A 13,437-nucleotide genomic window follows, 5' to 3' on the forward strand; every position below is an offset into this window, starting at 1 on the left:
GTTATATATCGAATGTTTTGCACAATAATTTGCATAAAAAAACAATAGTGCTGCGCCTCACCTCCAGAACCCGGAAATTGGAAACTAATCAAACTTCCTATAGTTCCGATGCTTCTGGAATACACGGAACAACGGAACAACGGGCAGATCAGGGCAGATCGGAATCGGAACTCCGTAGACAACGTAGGGGTTATCCGTGTTCAGTAAAATATCTGTTAATTATATCGGAAAAGAATTGTATTGAATAGTATCGTGTAAATGCGAGCGACGACGAACATGGACTTGAGTTGCCGCAATTCTAGTATAAGTGCCGATTATTTGCTCAGTCAATTGAATACAGCTAGACAAGAGATTAATAATCTGAGGTATTGTCATAAACGTTCTCTTCATTTCTCGATGTAGCATATATAACGTCATTTTTTTCTTATTAACTTTTTTTCAATTATAGTATTCACATAATATTACATGTTTTGTATTTAATGTGAAATATTTTGATATAAAATGTTAATTATGAAATAATTGAATAAAAAGGTAAAAACAATTACAATCTTGTAAACTCTAATTTACTAAGGAAACTTTGTGAATAATAGTTTGATTTTATATTGCAGACAACAAGTAAAAAGTCTGAGGTATATACTTGATAAAGATGTTGATAATATCAAACGTCTGTTGGAATTACAAAAACATGGAGGAGTCCTACCACAGTCTAAACTAATATCTTCGGAAGAAGCAAAGCCTGGCACAAGTAAAGATCAAGATGTTCTTAAATTAAAACCTATTGGTGTCATTTCGACCTGGTTTCCCAACAAAAGGGCAACTCCTAGACAACCTGGCATATGTGGAAGAGTACCAGGAAAGTTGACGCTTTACAATTCTACATTTACCAATCCAGATCATGCCTTACAGGGCTTGCAGGATTTTTCCCATATGTGGTAAAATAACTTTAATTCTTGAAAACAATATAATTTTAATGTTTTTAATAAAATTGTAACTAATATTCTTTTTTTTTCTTTCCATTAGGATTTTATTTTATTTTCATAGAAATGATTCGACACATACTCGTGCAAAGGTAGCACCACCAAGATTGAATGGAATAAGAACCGGTGTTTTTTCTACACGTTCTCCACATCGACCATGCCCTATTGGCCTTAGTCTGGTTAAGATACTAAAGATTGAAAATCATACAATTTATTTTGAAGGTGTTGACATGATCAATCAGACTCCTGTACTAGATATAAAACCATATATACCACAGTACGATAGTCCATTACATATCGAAAAACTAGGCAATAGACTAAGAGAGAATAACATCAATGCCTCAGATGTATTTCACAATATGGAAGAAACCCTCAACTTGAGTGAAAGTCAATCAGTTGACCCTTTTAATAATGATACAGACGTCAACAGTGATGAGCAGACTGAGCTTGATATTTCCAAAGATGAGGAAATAGCTATGAGACTTCAAGCAGAAGAATTTCAAGCTTATCCCAATCTCAATGGCTATGATATTGCGGGACAACAATCTTCCCAATTAACAGAAGTTCATGCTAATACTTGGTTACAAAATGATGTTAACGTAGATGTTCATAGAGGAGCATATTTGATTCGAAATAGAATGTCTAACACAAGATCAGACCTGGATTCACCCATCGAACATAATGCAACTTTAATAGCTGAATCACAAACGGACTCTATTAGAGATTTAAATAGTAGAGTACATAGAATAGATATAAATAATTCCAGTAATGCAGATTCACCACGAATGGAAAGAGATACCGATAATGAAATTAATTATACTGAAAATCAGACATTACGCAATTCTAGATTATTGGATGGAGCAGATGGACCAAGCACGGTATGTGGCACCGACATAGATTTAGTCAATCGTCATGTATTACATGCGAGAGTCGATAATTCTCCTGTGAGAATGGGAATACGCGAAGCACCCGATGGTGAGGAAGGACTCGAATCTCAAACTTTGACGCCCTCGCGCACTTTACCGGATATTCACGCTGCAACAGCTATATCATCTGCGTCAACGAATACAACGGAGAGTAATTTTTCTGAGATAAGAATACCTGACTGGATTTCGCAGCCTCGTACAGCAACGTTGTCTGTAATTTTCAACGAACGCGCTTTGATGCAACTAAATGAAATTTTAGATGATAAAGTTGACGAGCAAAAACAAGCCATAGAAAATGTACTAAGGGAAGATCCTCGTTCAGTGTATTTAAGGCAAAGATGGGGGGGTAATCAATTCTATACTTTTTTAATACATGATCTGCACATTACGTGTAGGTTTGATGATAGTAGAGGTATTGTTACTGTATTCCAAGTTCGACATGCAGGTCGCACTTGTGATTGCGGTGAACCAGAATGGCAATGTTTGGGACATTCTCCTTTATCTTAATATGTTGTATTAATCGATTTGAAAAAAAAAGTATAAATAAATAAGGGAAGAGAATGATAAAATTCTATCACTATGCGTCACAATTTAACATACAAAGTAGCACAATTGTTATTTATTTACTCTTATGTTTTTAAAAACATTTTGATCTTGTAAAATAATTTAATTTTTTTGTAACAACTATATATTGTATTTAATTGATAAGGCATTTGTTATAAAAATTGAAAGTAATTTGATAAAACATCTCATATTTAAGTATAATTTTAATGCAAGTATAAAAGTTCCTACATTTTGTTATTATGTGCAATTACAATTTATGTAATTATATTTATTACAAAGGGAATTTATATAAAATAAAAAATGCATAAAAAATAACGTGTATTTTATTTCACATAAAATTAGAGGAAAATGTTTTTTTTCCGCAACAGCAACATGACCTATAAGACATTCTGAACATCATACGTGCATTTATGTATACATTCGTATAGTAGAGTCGGCACCAGTGGAAAATACCCATGGTTCAATAGGATGAAATATAACATCCAAAATACCAAAATCATTATATGATTCGTGATTACATAATCTTTTCAATGGCACAATTAATGGATTTTGTAAAAGATCACTGGAAAGAAAAAATATAAGTATCATACATTATATGTATAAAATTAAATATTCTAATAAATATATATATATATATATATATATATAGATATTTTACTTGTAAACCATTCCATGAGATACAATTAGTGCTCTATCGTCACCTCCTGAAGCAAACAGAGGATATCGTTTGTGAAATGCTACGGCACGTACGCCAGTTCCATGTAATCGCAATGTTTGATAAGGCTCTTTACTAAAATCTAAATCGAACCAAAGCATTTTGCGATCGTATGTCCCTACCAAGACATTATCACCTCCTAAAAAATTCATAGCGCGATGATTATATGATTTGAATAGAATTCATAATAAAAAGTATAATAGCTTACCTGGATGAATATCCATTGACGATATCCATTGTGAGTTGGACAACAATTTTTTAACCATTATCTGTTGTACAAGATCGTATACTCTTACATTTTTTTGTGTCTAAAAAAGATATATAATTTACATAAAATTGAAATATTACTATTGCATGTTTTGATCGTTAATGCTTACGGCAACAAATAAATATGGTTTAATCGGATGAAATAATACACATTGTATTAATCCTTTCGATTTATTAAAAGGTAATTGAGATCTTCTTTTTGATAACTGATTTATCAAAACTGATCTATTCTGACCATCTGGCATAACAGTGGCAAAATAATCTCCTTTTCCATGCCATGTCACTTGCTTTACAGTTTTAAAATGATTCAGAATTATTCTAACTCCATTGTTCCAATGATCACCTTCCGCTTGCTCCCACTGTACTGCACTTTGCACCCTATCACTTACTAATATATCATGAGGTATGTCAGTCATATTTGAAAATTAATCTCATAACAGAATAAGTAATTAATTTGGTAATTTTAATTAATAATACCTATTATTTCACTCTGCGGTATTATTTCTAAAAGTTGGTCAGTTTTACTCGTAATATGATCATCTCCAACTCCAGGATTTATTAAAAGCACTTTTTTGTCAGCTGCAACTGCTATTAATGACATAGCTTGGTTTGGACGCCAAACAACACTTCGAATGATACCACCGCAAGGTACTGTTTTCAAACATCTGCCTGTATTCACTTCCCATACTGTCAAAATAACAATTTATATTAAAAACTACATATAAAATATAAAATTTACAAACATTTTTTATATAAAAAATACACAAAGAATATTAATAATATACACAAATATATACAATACACTAAATAACTCACTCTTCAATAACATATCATCTCCACCAGATGCAATAAATTGACCTTCTGGTTCTACAGTAATACTTCTGACCATATCTGTATGTCCTTTGAATACCATAAACATAGTTGTTGGGAATGGTTGTAAGTCCTTTGGACTAGGTAATTGTGGAACCAAGACTTCAGGCTCTATTGTTAATCTCATCTTTAATGATCTAGAGCATAGGTACAGATCTAAACACCTCTGAAATCTTTCTTTGACATATCTTGGATATGCAGGTACTTCTCGAAGAGAATTGAATTTCTGTGGTATAAAATGTAATTTCCTCTTCCATGGAGTTGCTTTTAATTTATTCCATTCTTTAAGTTCTTTGTTATCAAATAGATATTCTGATGGAGGATTATAACTCTCTGCATGGCCAGGCAAATGTCTTTTAGGTGCTGGAATATGCTTATGAATTCTACGCATTTCTTCTGCCTGATCATCGGATTGCCACAACATATAAAACTGAGGCTCTTTACTTTTTTCTCTTTCTTTCTGCATTTCAGCAGTAGATTTCATCCAACCCATCTTAAGAGCATGTACCAATTTTGATACTTGTCTAGCTTCATTTTTGGATGGTAAGAAAGAACGTTTGTGCTCTGGGAATTTACGAAGTGGCGTTTTTATTACTTCAGAAGTAAACCAATCCACCCACGGCTAAAATTTACAACAAATAAAAGTAATTAAAGCCATATTTTTAAATAGCATGCAATAATCCTTGAATTAAATCATTATAAATAATGTATTATAAATAACTCACCGCATATTCATCAAATTGAACATCAGGAATTTTCTGCTTTTGAATTCTTACAATTAAATCTATATCTGCTTCATTCAATACAACGTCCTGACCAGTTTGAGGATCTTTGATAGTTCTCCAAAAGTTAGGATCCTCCATTCTTTTCAAGAAATTATCTAATTCATCACCTTTTTCAGGTTTAGGAATTTTCTTACCTTCCCAATCATAACCAACATGGTCATATTCATTGTACCATTTTAATGGTACATTTCCAATTGTGTTACGAATATCTTCTTCATCAGAACTATCATACACATACTCATCTTTGTTATTTGCAGATGTATTAGTTTTTTTTTCATTATATACATCATCTTTATGCATTTGACCTTCATCAAAATTCTTGTGATTTTTATTATTTTTTAATTTGTCGATTATCGATATAGTTTCTTTTGTTGATGTCTTGCCTTTAAATGTTAAAGGTTCTTTACTTTTACTCTTATTCTTTAATTTATTATCTTTAGATTTAATTGGTGAATCTTCTTGTTCTTCTACTTCATCATCTGTAGTATCTTCGTCAACATTAATTTGAGCTGCTATCAAATCTTCCATGTCAGAGTTCTGAATTGATTAAGAAAATATATATTTAAAATTTTATTATAATATGTTACGTTAATAATTATATTCTTATTATTGAATTATATAAAAAAAATAAACAAGAGCAAATACAGTAACACAAGCAATAAAACAATACCTTTGCGTTATCCGAAACATGTACATCCTTTTCAGTTTCATTTTTATTTTCTTTCAATTTTGGATTAATATATTTTCTCTTTGAGACTCTTTTCTGTCCCATTTTTTCTTCAAATTTATATAAAATTTACACAGATCGTGTCAGGTTAGACACAATCACGTGTACAGTGAAACAGCATCAGCAGCAAGCCCGCACATCGAAAATGCGTGAAACAAGATGGAAAATTATCGATAGCGACTATCGATAACCTCAATAGCCTAATCTTAATTCGATATGTCGATAGTTTCTTTTTGCTATCGATAGTCATACGATAAAAAAGGCTGCGGTCGAGTTGCCACTATTCAATGCTTTGAAGCGTTTCTTGATTGGTCAATTTGTAAAACTCTTTCTTTTGATTGGTTAATCAAACGCTTCAAAGCATTCGTAGTGGCAACTCGACCGCAGCCAAAAATATAGCATGAACTTAGACTCAAGAGAGTAGAGATCCTTGAGATTATTTTTAAAAATAAATTTTATTCATTTTTTGTGTACTCAACGAGAGAGAGATAGAGAGAGAGAGAGAGAGAGAGAGAGGGAGGGAGATCTTTGAAAAAAGATATTATAAATTATAATTTTATGATTCTTCGCTAAGATAGTTCAGCGAAACGAATCATAATCAATCCACAGATGTCTATACTAGACATCTGTGAATCAATCGCTCAGCAAGTAATCTAGCCTCTTTGCCTAATTTCAATCTTACTAGGGAATTTGATTATTTGAATTTTTTGCCTAGTGTACACTAAAGGCTACTTTACATGAAATAATTTTTATCAATCAACAGTCAATTAGGATTGGTCAATTCTGCTTAACAACAAATACGATTGGTCAGTTTCAATGTAACACTCGATTGTTAATTAGGTTGATAAGACCCAAATGTAAAAATAAATGTATTAAAATTAAAATTTTACGGAGTTAATAATGAGTCAAATTTTTTACAAATTATCTCCTATTACAATATTTATATTCTACAAACAAGATTTTTATTTTGTTTTACAATAATGAATTCACACATACATTTTTTATTGCATTTAATTCTTAACAATTTATTGTTAAGAATTCTATTTTTAACAATTTATCGTTTTTATTTTTAATAATTTATTTATTTCGTGCATCAGTCATTTATTACATATTCTTTTATTAATGCGAAAAATGGGTTGATAATTTAAAATTTGTCACTCTTATGTGTTTAAAACGCGTATACAAAACTTATAGAAATTTGACTATACTAGTTTTATTGATTACAGTATCTTTTCAACACTCACAAATGTCTTAATTCAATCCGTGCTATTGTAACACACAGAAGCTTGAATATCAATTGATTGTGCAGGAAAGTTGCAGAATATCATTAGATATTTGTTTCATGCACTGTACATAAATCTTGTTTATAAAAGATCCAGTGTTTATATACATGGAAACACACACACACACACACACATACATGAGCGCACATGCAACGTACATCTTTTATATAACAGGATATCCATACAACAGATAGTTTTACAAAGTATTATAACAATATGAACGTATATTTAAAAAAAAAAAGAATAAAGTTGCTTAATGTTGTACTGACGTGTACAAAACGATTCTTTAACACTGAAATTATATGAAATTTTGACACATTTTTTGCGTTCTCTTATTTTTCATATCTCATTAAAAAGGGGAATTATATTTATCTATATAAATATGTTGCAGAAAGTGGAACTAATTTCATATTTCTAGCTATCCTACGTCTTTTATAAGATTTAATCGACAGCGGGCTTAGTTCGTCTACGATGATGATTTCGCGCTAATGCATGAACAATTGTCACCAAGAAATAACAAATCATTAACGCTACAAATTTATCAAACAACCATGATATTGTAGTCGCTCCTTCCTGCAAAAAAAAAGATTTATTTTAAATTAATTCTCAGTACATATTGTGTATTTATATCTTATAAAACTAATAACTTACCATAGACGATTTATCATGTAGCTTCTGTTTCTGAGCAATAAAATATTTCTTTAATGGTTCTTGGAATTTTGTGCCAACAAACGGCACGATTGCTAATAAGCTAATAAATTTATCTAAGAGTTCTTCATTGAAGGCTATGATCACTGCTAATTGCTGTATGTGCATTTTAATAACAGCCTTTCCTATAAGGGTTGCGCCGAAGAACGTCCAGAATGGAATGAGATAATGTCCACACGTCAAACCAGCCAGGTCAAACAGTGGATTTGGAATCTGTAAAATTTTGTTATAATATATCCAACATGGAAAAAATAAATGATATTAAATAACTACTTAAAAAATCTTTTGTATATAAAAAAAATTAAATTTTTACTTATGTACATACTGATGCACAAGCTAATATGCCCAAGAATCCAGCTTTTTCAACAAATCGTTTCATTTTTAATTTGATACGCATTACAAACGATACATTCTCTCCATTTTCTAATGCTTCCAAAGCCTCCAATTCTTTCAGATCTTCTTGGTCAAAATTTTCGTTCTTATTACTTTTCCCACTTATTCTTGCAGCTCTGGCCATAAAATATGGTGGTAATTCGCCAAGTGCAGTACCAGCTCCCCACAGCATGGCTTCTACGCGCACTTTTTTCATGATATTTAATATACCTACTGTCCACATTGGATCAATCTTTGTTGGACATATTATTTGATCAGGATATGGTGGTTCAGGAAAGTTCAGAGCACCGCATTCATATGCTGCCATAGTAACAGCTGCTATGTGTGGTCCTAAGTATAATACAAAGGTATGCAAACCTGTACCGAGACCTACACTTGATAATACACCTAATCCTACCCAATATAACCACCATATAATTTTGGCTTCCCACAATTTAAAAATCTGAAAATAAAATGAATACATCACTTTACATCAAGCTAAATAATCCAATAGCTAATACAAAAATTAATTTGTAATTAATGTAATTGTACACATTATTAATCTCTCTTTTCTTAAAACTTTATTTTCCAAAATCTTTTACTTTTAATCCACTTTTCTTTAATTTAAAGTTTTGGACATTTCAAAAATCTAATTAAACAAAAAACAATCAGGAAAATATTAAACAGACAAAAATAACAATTCTATTAACATGTATTTAAAGTTGTAAATGATTTAATGTACCTCTTGTTGGGGACCAGAGATTCTGCTTGATAGAAGAAATGATATTACAATTAAAATCATAGCGCACACAGTCCGTTTGTAGAGCAATGTTTTCTTCATTAAACTAAACACATTAATAATCGCTTCACTAAAGAAATAATGTAAAGTTGTAATTGGATGTTGCCAGAGTGTTAAATGATCCGAATCCAAGTTCGAAACGTTGTGTGGATGACTTGAATTGTGTTCCATCGCTGGAGTGGATATTTTTCTTCTAGCACTTCTTTGAGCTCCATTAGTAGAAGCTGAATCTTTTGGACGTTGAATGGCAGTAGAATTACCCAGCATGGTATTCTCTAAATGGTTAATCTATAAACAAAGAATGTAACATATTTAATAACAACTTATATTTACTCTGACAATTTATATATCTTTCAAACATTATTTTATGTAATTTAAAAAAAAATGTATCTCATAAATTTTTTTTATAACATATATATTTATTATTTAACAAATCCCATTATAATCATACAAATGAAATAATATAATAGAAAATAAAATTCTTTTATTTTTTATGATAGAAAATAATTCATAATTTACTCCAGTCATATTACTGTCAATTTCAATATTTATAATTGTATATGTAGAATTGCATTGTTTAAATTCACAAATTTTCTTCATTATATTCCTTAACTCTAAAGACTTCTTCAGTATGTGAACACAACAATATGAATTCTAATATTATTGTAACAAATGTACAGAATATCATACATAATGAAATATAAGAGAACTGATGTTATTAGTAAAAAACATGACAGATAAATTACTATAAGCCAAAGGTCAAATAGCTATCCAATGTAAAGATAAGTTGCTTTTTAAAGTTACTATTCCTTTTTGGACATGACAATTTATCATCGTTACTAATAAATGTTTTTGTTAATAATTATCTCAAGAAGTTCATTCTAAAATTAAAAATAAAAAAACTTAGAAATATTAAAATATTATGTCATGCAATCGCTATCTTATATTCTATATGACTGATTGTAATGTCTTTTAAATATTTATTACATACATATTTCTTAATATTACTTACTCAGCAAAATAGAAATTATTAACGTCAGCCTTCATTAATGTTTACACAAAACAAAATTAGAGGATCTACTCTAATTAACTAACTAGAATGCAAATAACTCTCCTAAGTATCATATCTGTAAGATTATGTACTCTTATTATAAAATCAATATATATAAATTAAATAAAGTTTATTTTAAATTACAAGAGGTTAAAGCATTAAAATAACAAAAAGCCTTAAATTCTCCTCCGTTATACTTATAATGTACAAGCATATGTCGTAAAATATATGACACAAGTAGGATAAATGGTGATATCGAATTATCAACAAATTATAAATTTTATATTAATAATGAACAATTAATTGGCCAATCGTCCATTATTTCATCATACGTTTTATATATTGGTCAATACCACGTTATACTTTATATTTGCAATTATCATGTTCAATTAAACATGTTATACCTAACCATATTACTTATCCATTGTATATTAAGAACTCTAATTATCGTGGCAATTGCACTGAAAATTGTACTCATGAAAGAAGCTCGCTAAATTATGGGTGCATTCCGTTTCACACATAAATCGCACATAATGCATATGTAATGTTCCGATAAATTTCTTGGTTATAACATATTGTAATTGACAAAGAACGATATCTTAAAAATTCCATATGAGAACATATCGAAAATATACTTCCAATCCTCGGAACTTTAATTATCTTTCATGATTGATTTTTTTCAGTATAAAAAAAATATAAAACGAAATTATCTCGCGTAAATGAATTACCTTTTTTCAATTTAAAGGTCTTATTTGCAATATATGTACATTCAGGAGATCACAGTGCGACTTTTTTCTATATCATCGTAGAGAGTGAAAGGGAGTAATAAACAACTTTAATACAATCTTGTAAGGTTTCTCAACCTTTGCACCGTTTATCACGAGTAATTACTGTCAAATCACTTGTGACGTGCCACTCACATATGTGAATATGCATATGTATACATGCGTGTGTTCGTGTATATATACACATATTATATATATGTATATATAATATCTCTGGACATATACGTTCCACGTATAATAAATATGTCAGAGACGTAACACCACGCGACGTAAATATCACATGAGCGCATTGAAGCATAAACCATTCAGGGGGGAGGGGTCTCCTTTATTTCACCACTTTCTATATAAATAGCCGTATTTTTCTATTATTTTCATTGCCCTTCCTTCCTCCTTTTTTATTCAATTCTTTTTTGTAAGAGAAATAAATTCCTTTGCGCGCGACCATCCTGTTTATAGATTTACTAAAATTCTACATGTGACATTTTTCTGAAAATTATCTCGTTTAAATATGTTTATTGCGGTTTTTCGAATAAAATCTCGAGGTCTTCGAGGTCTTTTTAAAGTATTTTTAGAAGCTTCAAATTTTCACGTGATTCGAAGACGAGATCTATGAATACAGAAACATCTGATTCGACCACGTAGCGATTGACCACACCATTTAGAGCGACTGATGCTCCAAATTTTCTACAGGATCAACCAATCAGGAGATTAAATTACGAATTGGCCAATTGGCAACAGATAATCGAATATCACTTGCATGCTAGATTGTAAATTACTAGAAAAATATAGACCATTGGCGAATTCGACAGACTGCACTAGTGCGCACCAGTGCGCACTGAGTGTGAACTTTTTTGCTGCCACGCATTCGGAATGTGCGCACCGTATCAGTGCGCTTAGATTATCGTATTCGGCAAATGAAAACAGACCTAGTGTAGTGCTAAATTTGTATTCGGACCAACCGAATGAACCGAACGAGTGCAAGAAATATTGCACTGGCATTTTTGTCAGTGCAGTTTGGTGTTCGGACAACAAAAAATTACAAAATGGATAAAGAAAGACTATTATTTATTATAGATAAATTATTAGAAACAAGTAGTAGTAGTAGTGATGATGAAGATATGTTATGTTTAATAAAAGAAGAAAGGCCGAAAATTAATTAAAAATAAAAAAATTAAATTATTATTATTTTATTATTAATTATTATTAATTAAAAATTAAATTATTAATTAGTGCAGTTTTGCACTCTCACCGTGTCAGGGCAGCACTAAAACCGTGTCAGTGCATATGTATCGAATGTAAAAACATGAAAAAAAAAAGTTACCAGTTTTTACTAGTAATACTTTTTTTAATTTTATCTATTTGACTAAATTTGACGATTTAAGTAAAGTTTTTGTTATAATCAAGATATATTCTGAAGTTTTCTTATGAAATAAATTAAAAATAACCAATATAATTTGTTAAATAACAAAATAATGTAAAGCATTACTAGTAAAAACTGGTTACTTTTACGGAATTACGGCTCCGTGAGATATAAGGAGATAAACACACGTAACGTTACGGATTCAATCCCTACTAATTTTTGCGGACATTCGGTGCGGATTGCGGGCTGTATGTGACGGCACCCTAACATGTTCATTGGGCGCATTCAGTAAAAAAGAGCGCTACTAGAGCGCTCGCTGTTATTGGTATATTCTTCCAGATTTAAAATTCTGATTGGATGATCTAGAAGAATACACCAATAACAGCGTGCGCTCTTTTCTGCTGAATGCGCCCATTGGGTGCATCCAGAAGTGACGACCGCTCGCTGAGCGATCAGTGAGCGCTCATATGTAGCCGCTCGTGAGCTTATTTGATGTACTAGATGTGTGCTCACTATATGCGCTGTATCGAGTCGGGATGATAAAGCGGGGAGCACAGACTTTTGCATAACGCATAAAGCATGTGCATAAGAAATTTCATTGGTCCATTTTCTTATGCATGAGTCAATGGACCAATCAAATTCTTTATGTATATGGTTTATGCGTTATGCAAAAGTCTGTGCTCCCCGCTATATACTCGTAACACTACATGTAGTCGGTATGACAGATTTCTTAACCTGAATAGTCGTCAACTTTAACGCTCAATATCTCGGTTCGTAGGGCGTAGCTAGAGTCCTAGATATCAGAGAAGCGCAACCGGCTTAAGTCAGTATCGCAAAATTACTAAGAAAAGTATTAAAAATGGCGTCATTTGCAGACGAAATATGAAATCCACCAATCGTCTATTAGTCAGCCATTTTTAATACCACTGAATGAATGTCATGATTGGCTGACAGTCAGCTAATCAGGACACGGAACATCGGTTGCGCTTCTCTGATATCTAGGACTCTAGGCAGAGCGACACTTTTTTCTGCCAGATTCTTTCGTTTCGTGCAAAAACGCGTCGAATGAGCCTAGTTTCATTAAAATCGGTGAGGTCGGCCGTTTTCTCCATAATTACCAAATTTTTAAGTAGTTGCAATGAAGAAAGAAAAAAATTTAACTTACCAATTAAGATAATTAATATAGCACACAGCACATTTGTTTACACATGTAAAAATTAGTTACTTTTCTAGTGATTTAACGGAACA

At 31.3% G+C, this 13,437-nt stretch overlaps 3 protein-coding genes across 6 annotated transcripts; 1 reads left to right on the forward strand and 2 right to left on the reverse strand.

Moving 5' to 3' along the window:
• The first annotated feature begins 257 nt into the window (after positions 1-257).
• Positions 258-2,507, forward strand: LOC108777996 (uncharacterized). Its single transcript, XM_018545038.1, has 3 exons — positions 258-365; positions 609-932; positions 1,021-2,507. Exons 1-3 carry the CDS (start codon positions 259-261, stop codon positions 2,408-2,410), a joined length of 1,821 nt encoding a protein of 606 aa, XP_018400540.1. The 5' UTR covers position 258; the 3' UTR covers positions 2,411-2,507.
• A 340-nt stretch (positions 2,508-2,847) lies between these two features.
• LOC108777971 (ribosome biogenesis protein BOP1 homolog) lies at positions 2,848-5,961 on the reverse strand. The gene is made up of 8 exons (XM_018545000.1): positions 5,775-5,961; positions 5,045-5,641; positions 4,266-4,941; positions 3,927-4,136; positions 3,560-3,837; positions 3,391-3,490; positions 3,126-3,321; positions 2,848-3,029 (listed from the first exon to the last, which is right to left on the reverse strand). Exons 1-8 carry the CDS (start codon positions 5,874-5,876, stop codon positions 2,876-2,878), a joined length of 2,313 nt encoding a protein of 770 aa, XP_018400502.1. The 5' UTR covers positions 5,877-5,961; the 3' UTR covers positions 2,848-2,875.
• A 1,548-nt stretch (positions 5,962-7,509) lies between these two features.
• Positions 7,510-13,410, reverse strand: LOC108777991 (vacuole membrane protein 1). 4 transcript variants are annotated; one of them, XM_018545033.1, is made up of 5 exons: positions 13,355-13,410; positions 8,937-9,281; positions 8,148-8,657; positions 7,766-8,035; positions 7,510-7,687 (listed from the first exon to the last, which is right to left on the reverse strand). In XM_018545033.1, the coding sequence occupies exons 2-5, from the start codon at positions 9,258-9,260 to the stop codon at positions 7,556-7,558; spliced, it is 1,236 nt and encodes a 411-aa protein (XP_018400535.1). In that variant the 5' UTR covers positions 9,261-9,281; positions 13,355-13,410; the 3' UTR covers positions 7,510-7,555. The 4 variants fall into 4 exon arrangements, with proteins under 4 accessions (XP_018400535.1, XP_018400532.1, XP_018400534.1 ...); XM_018545030.1 differs by lacking the exon at positions 13,355-13,410 and adding an exon at positions 10,773-10,913; XM_018545032.1 differs by lacking the exon at positions 13,355-13,410 and adding an exon at positions 10,006-10,071.
• Between the last annotated feature and the right edge of the window lie 27 nt (positions 13,411-13,437).

Source organism: Cyphomyrmex costatus, unplaced genomic scaffold, assembly GCF_001594065.2.
Source record: "Cyphomyrmex costatus isolate MS0001 unplaced genomic scaffold, Ccosl1.0 scaffold474, whole genome shotgun sequence".
Lineage (NCBI taxonomy): Eukaryota > Metazoa > Arthropoda > Insecta > Hymenoptera > Formicidae > Cyphomyrmex > Cyphomyrmex costatus.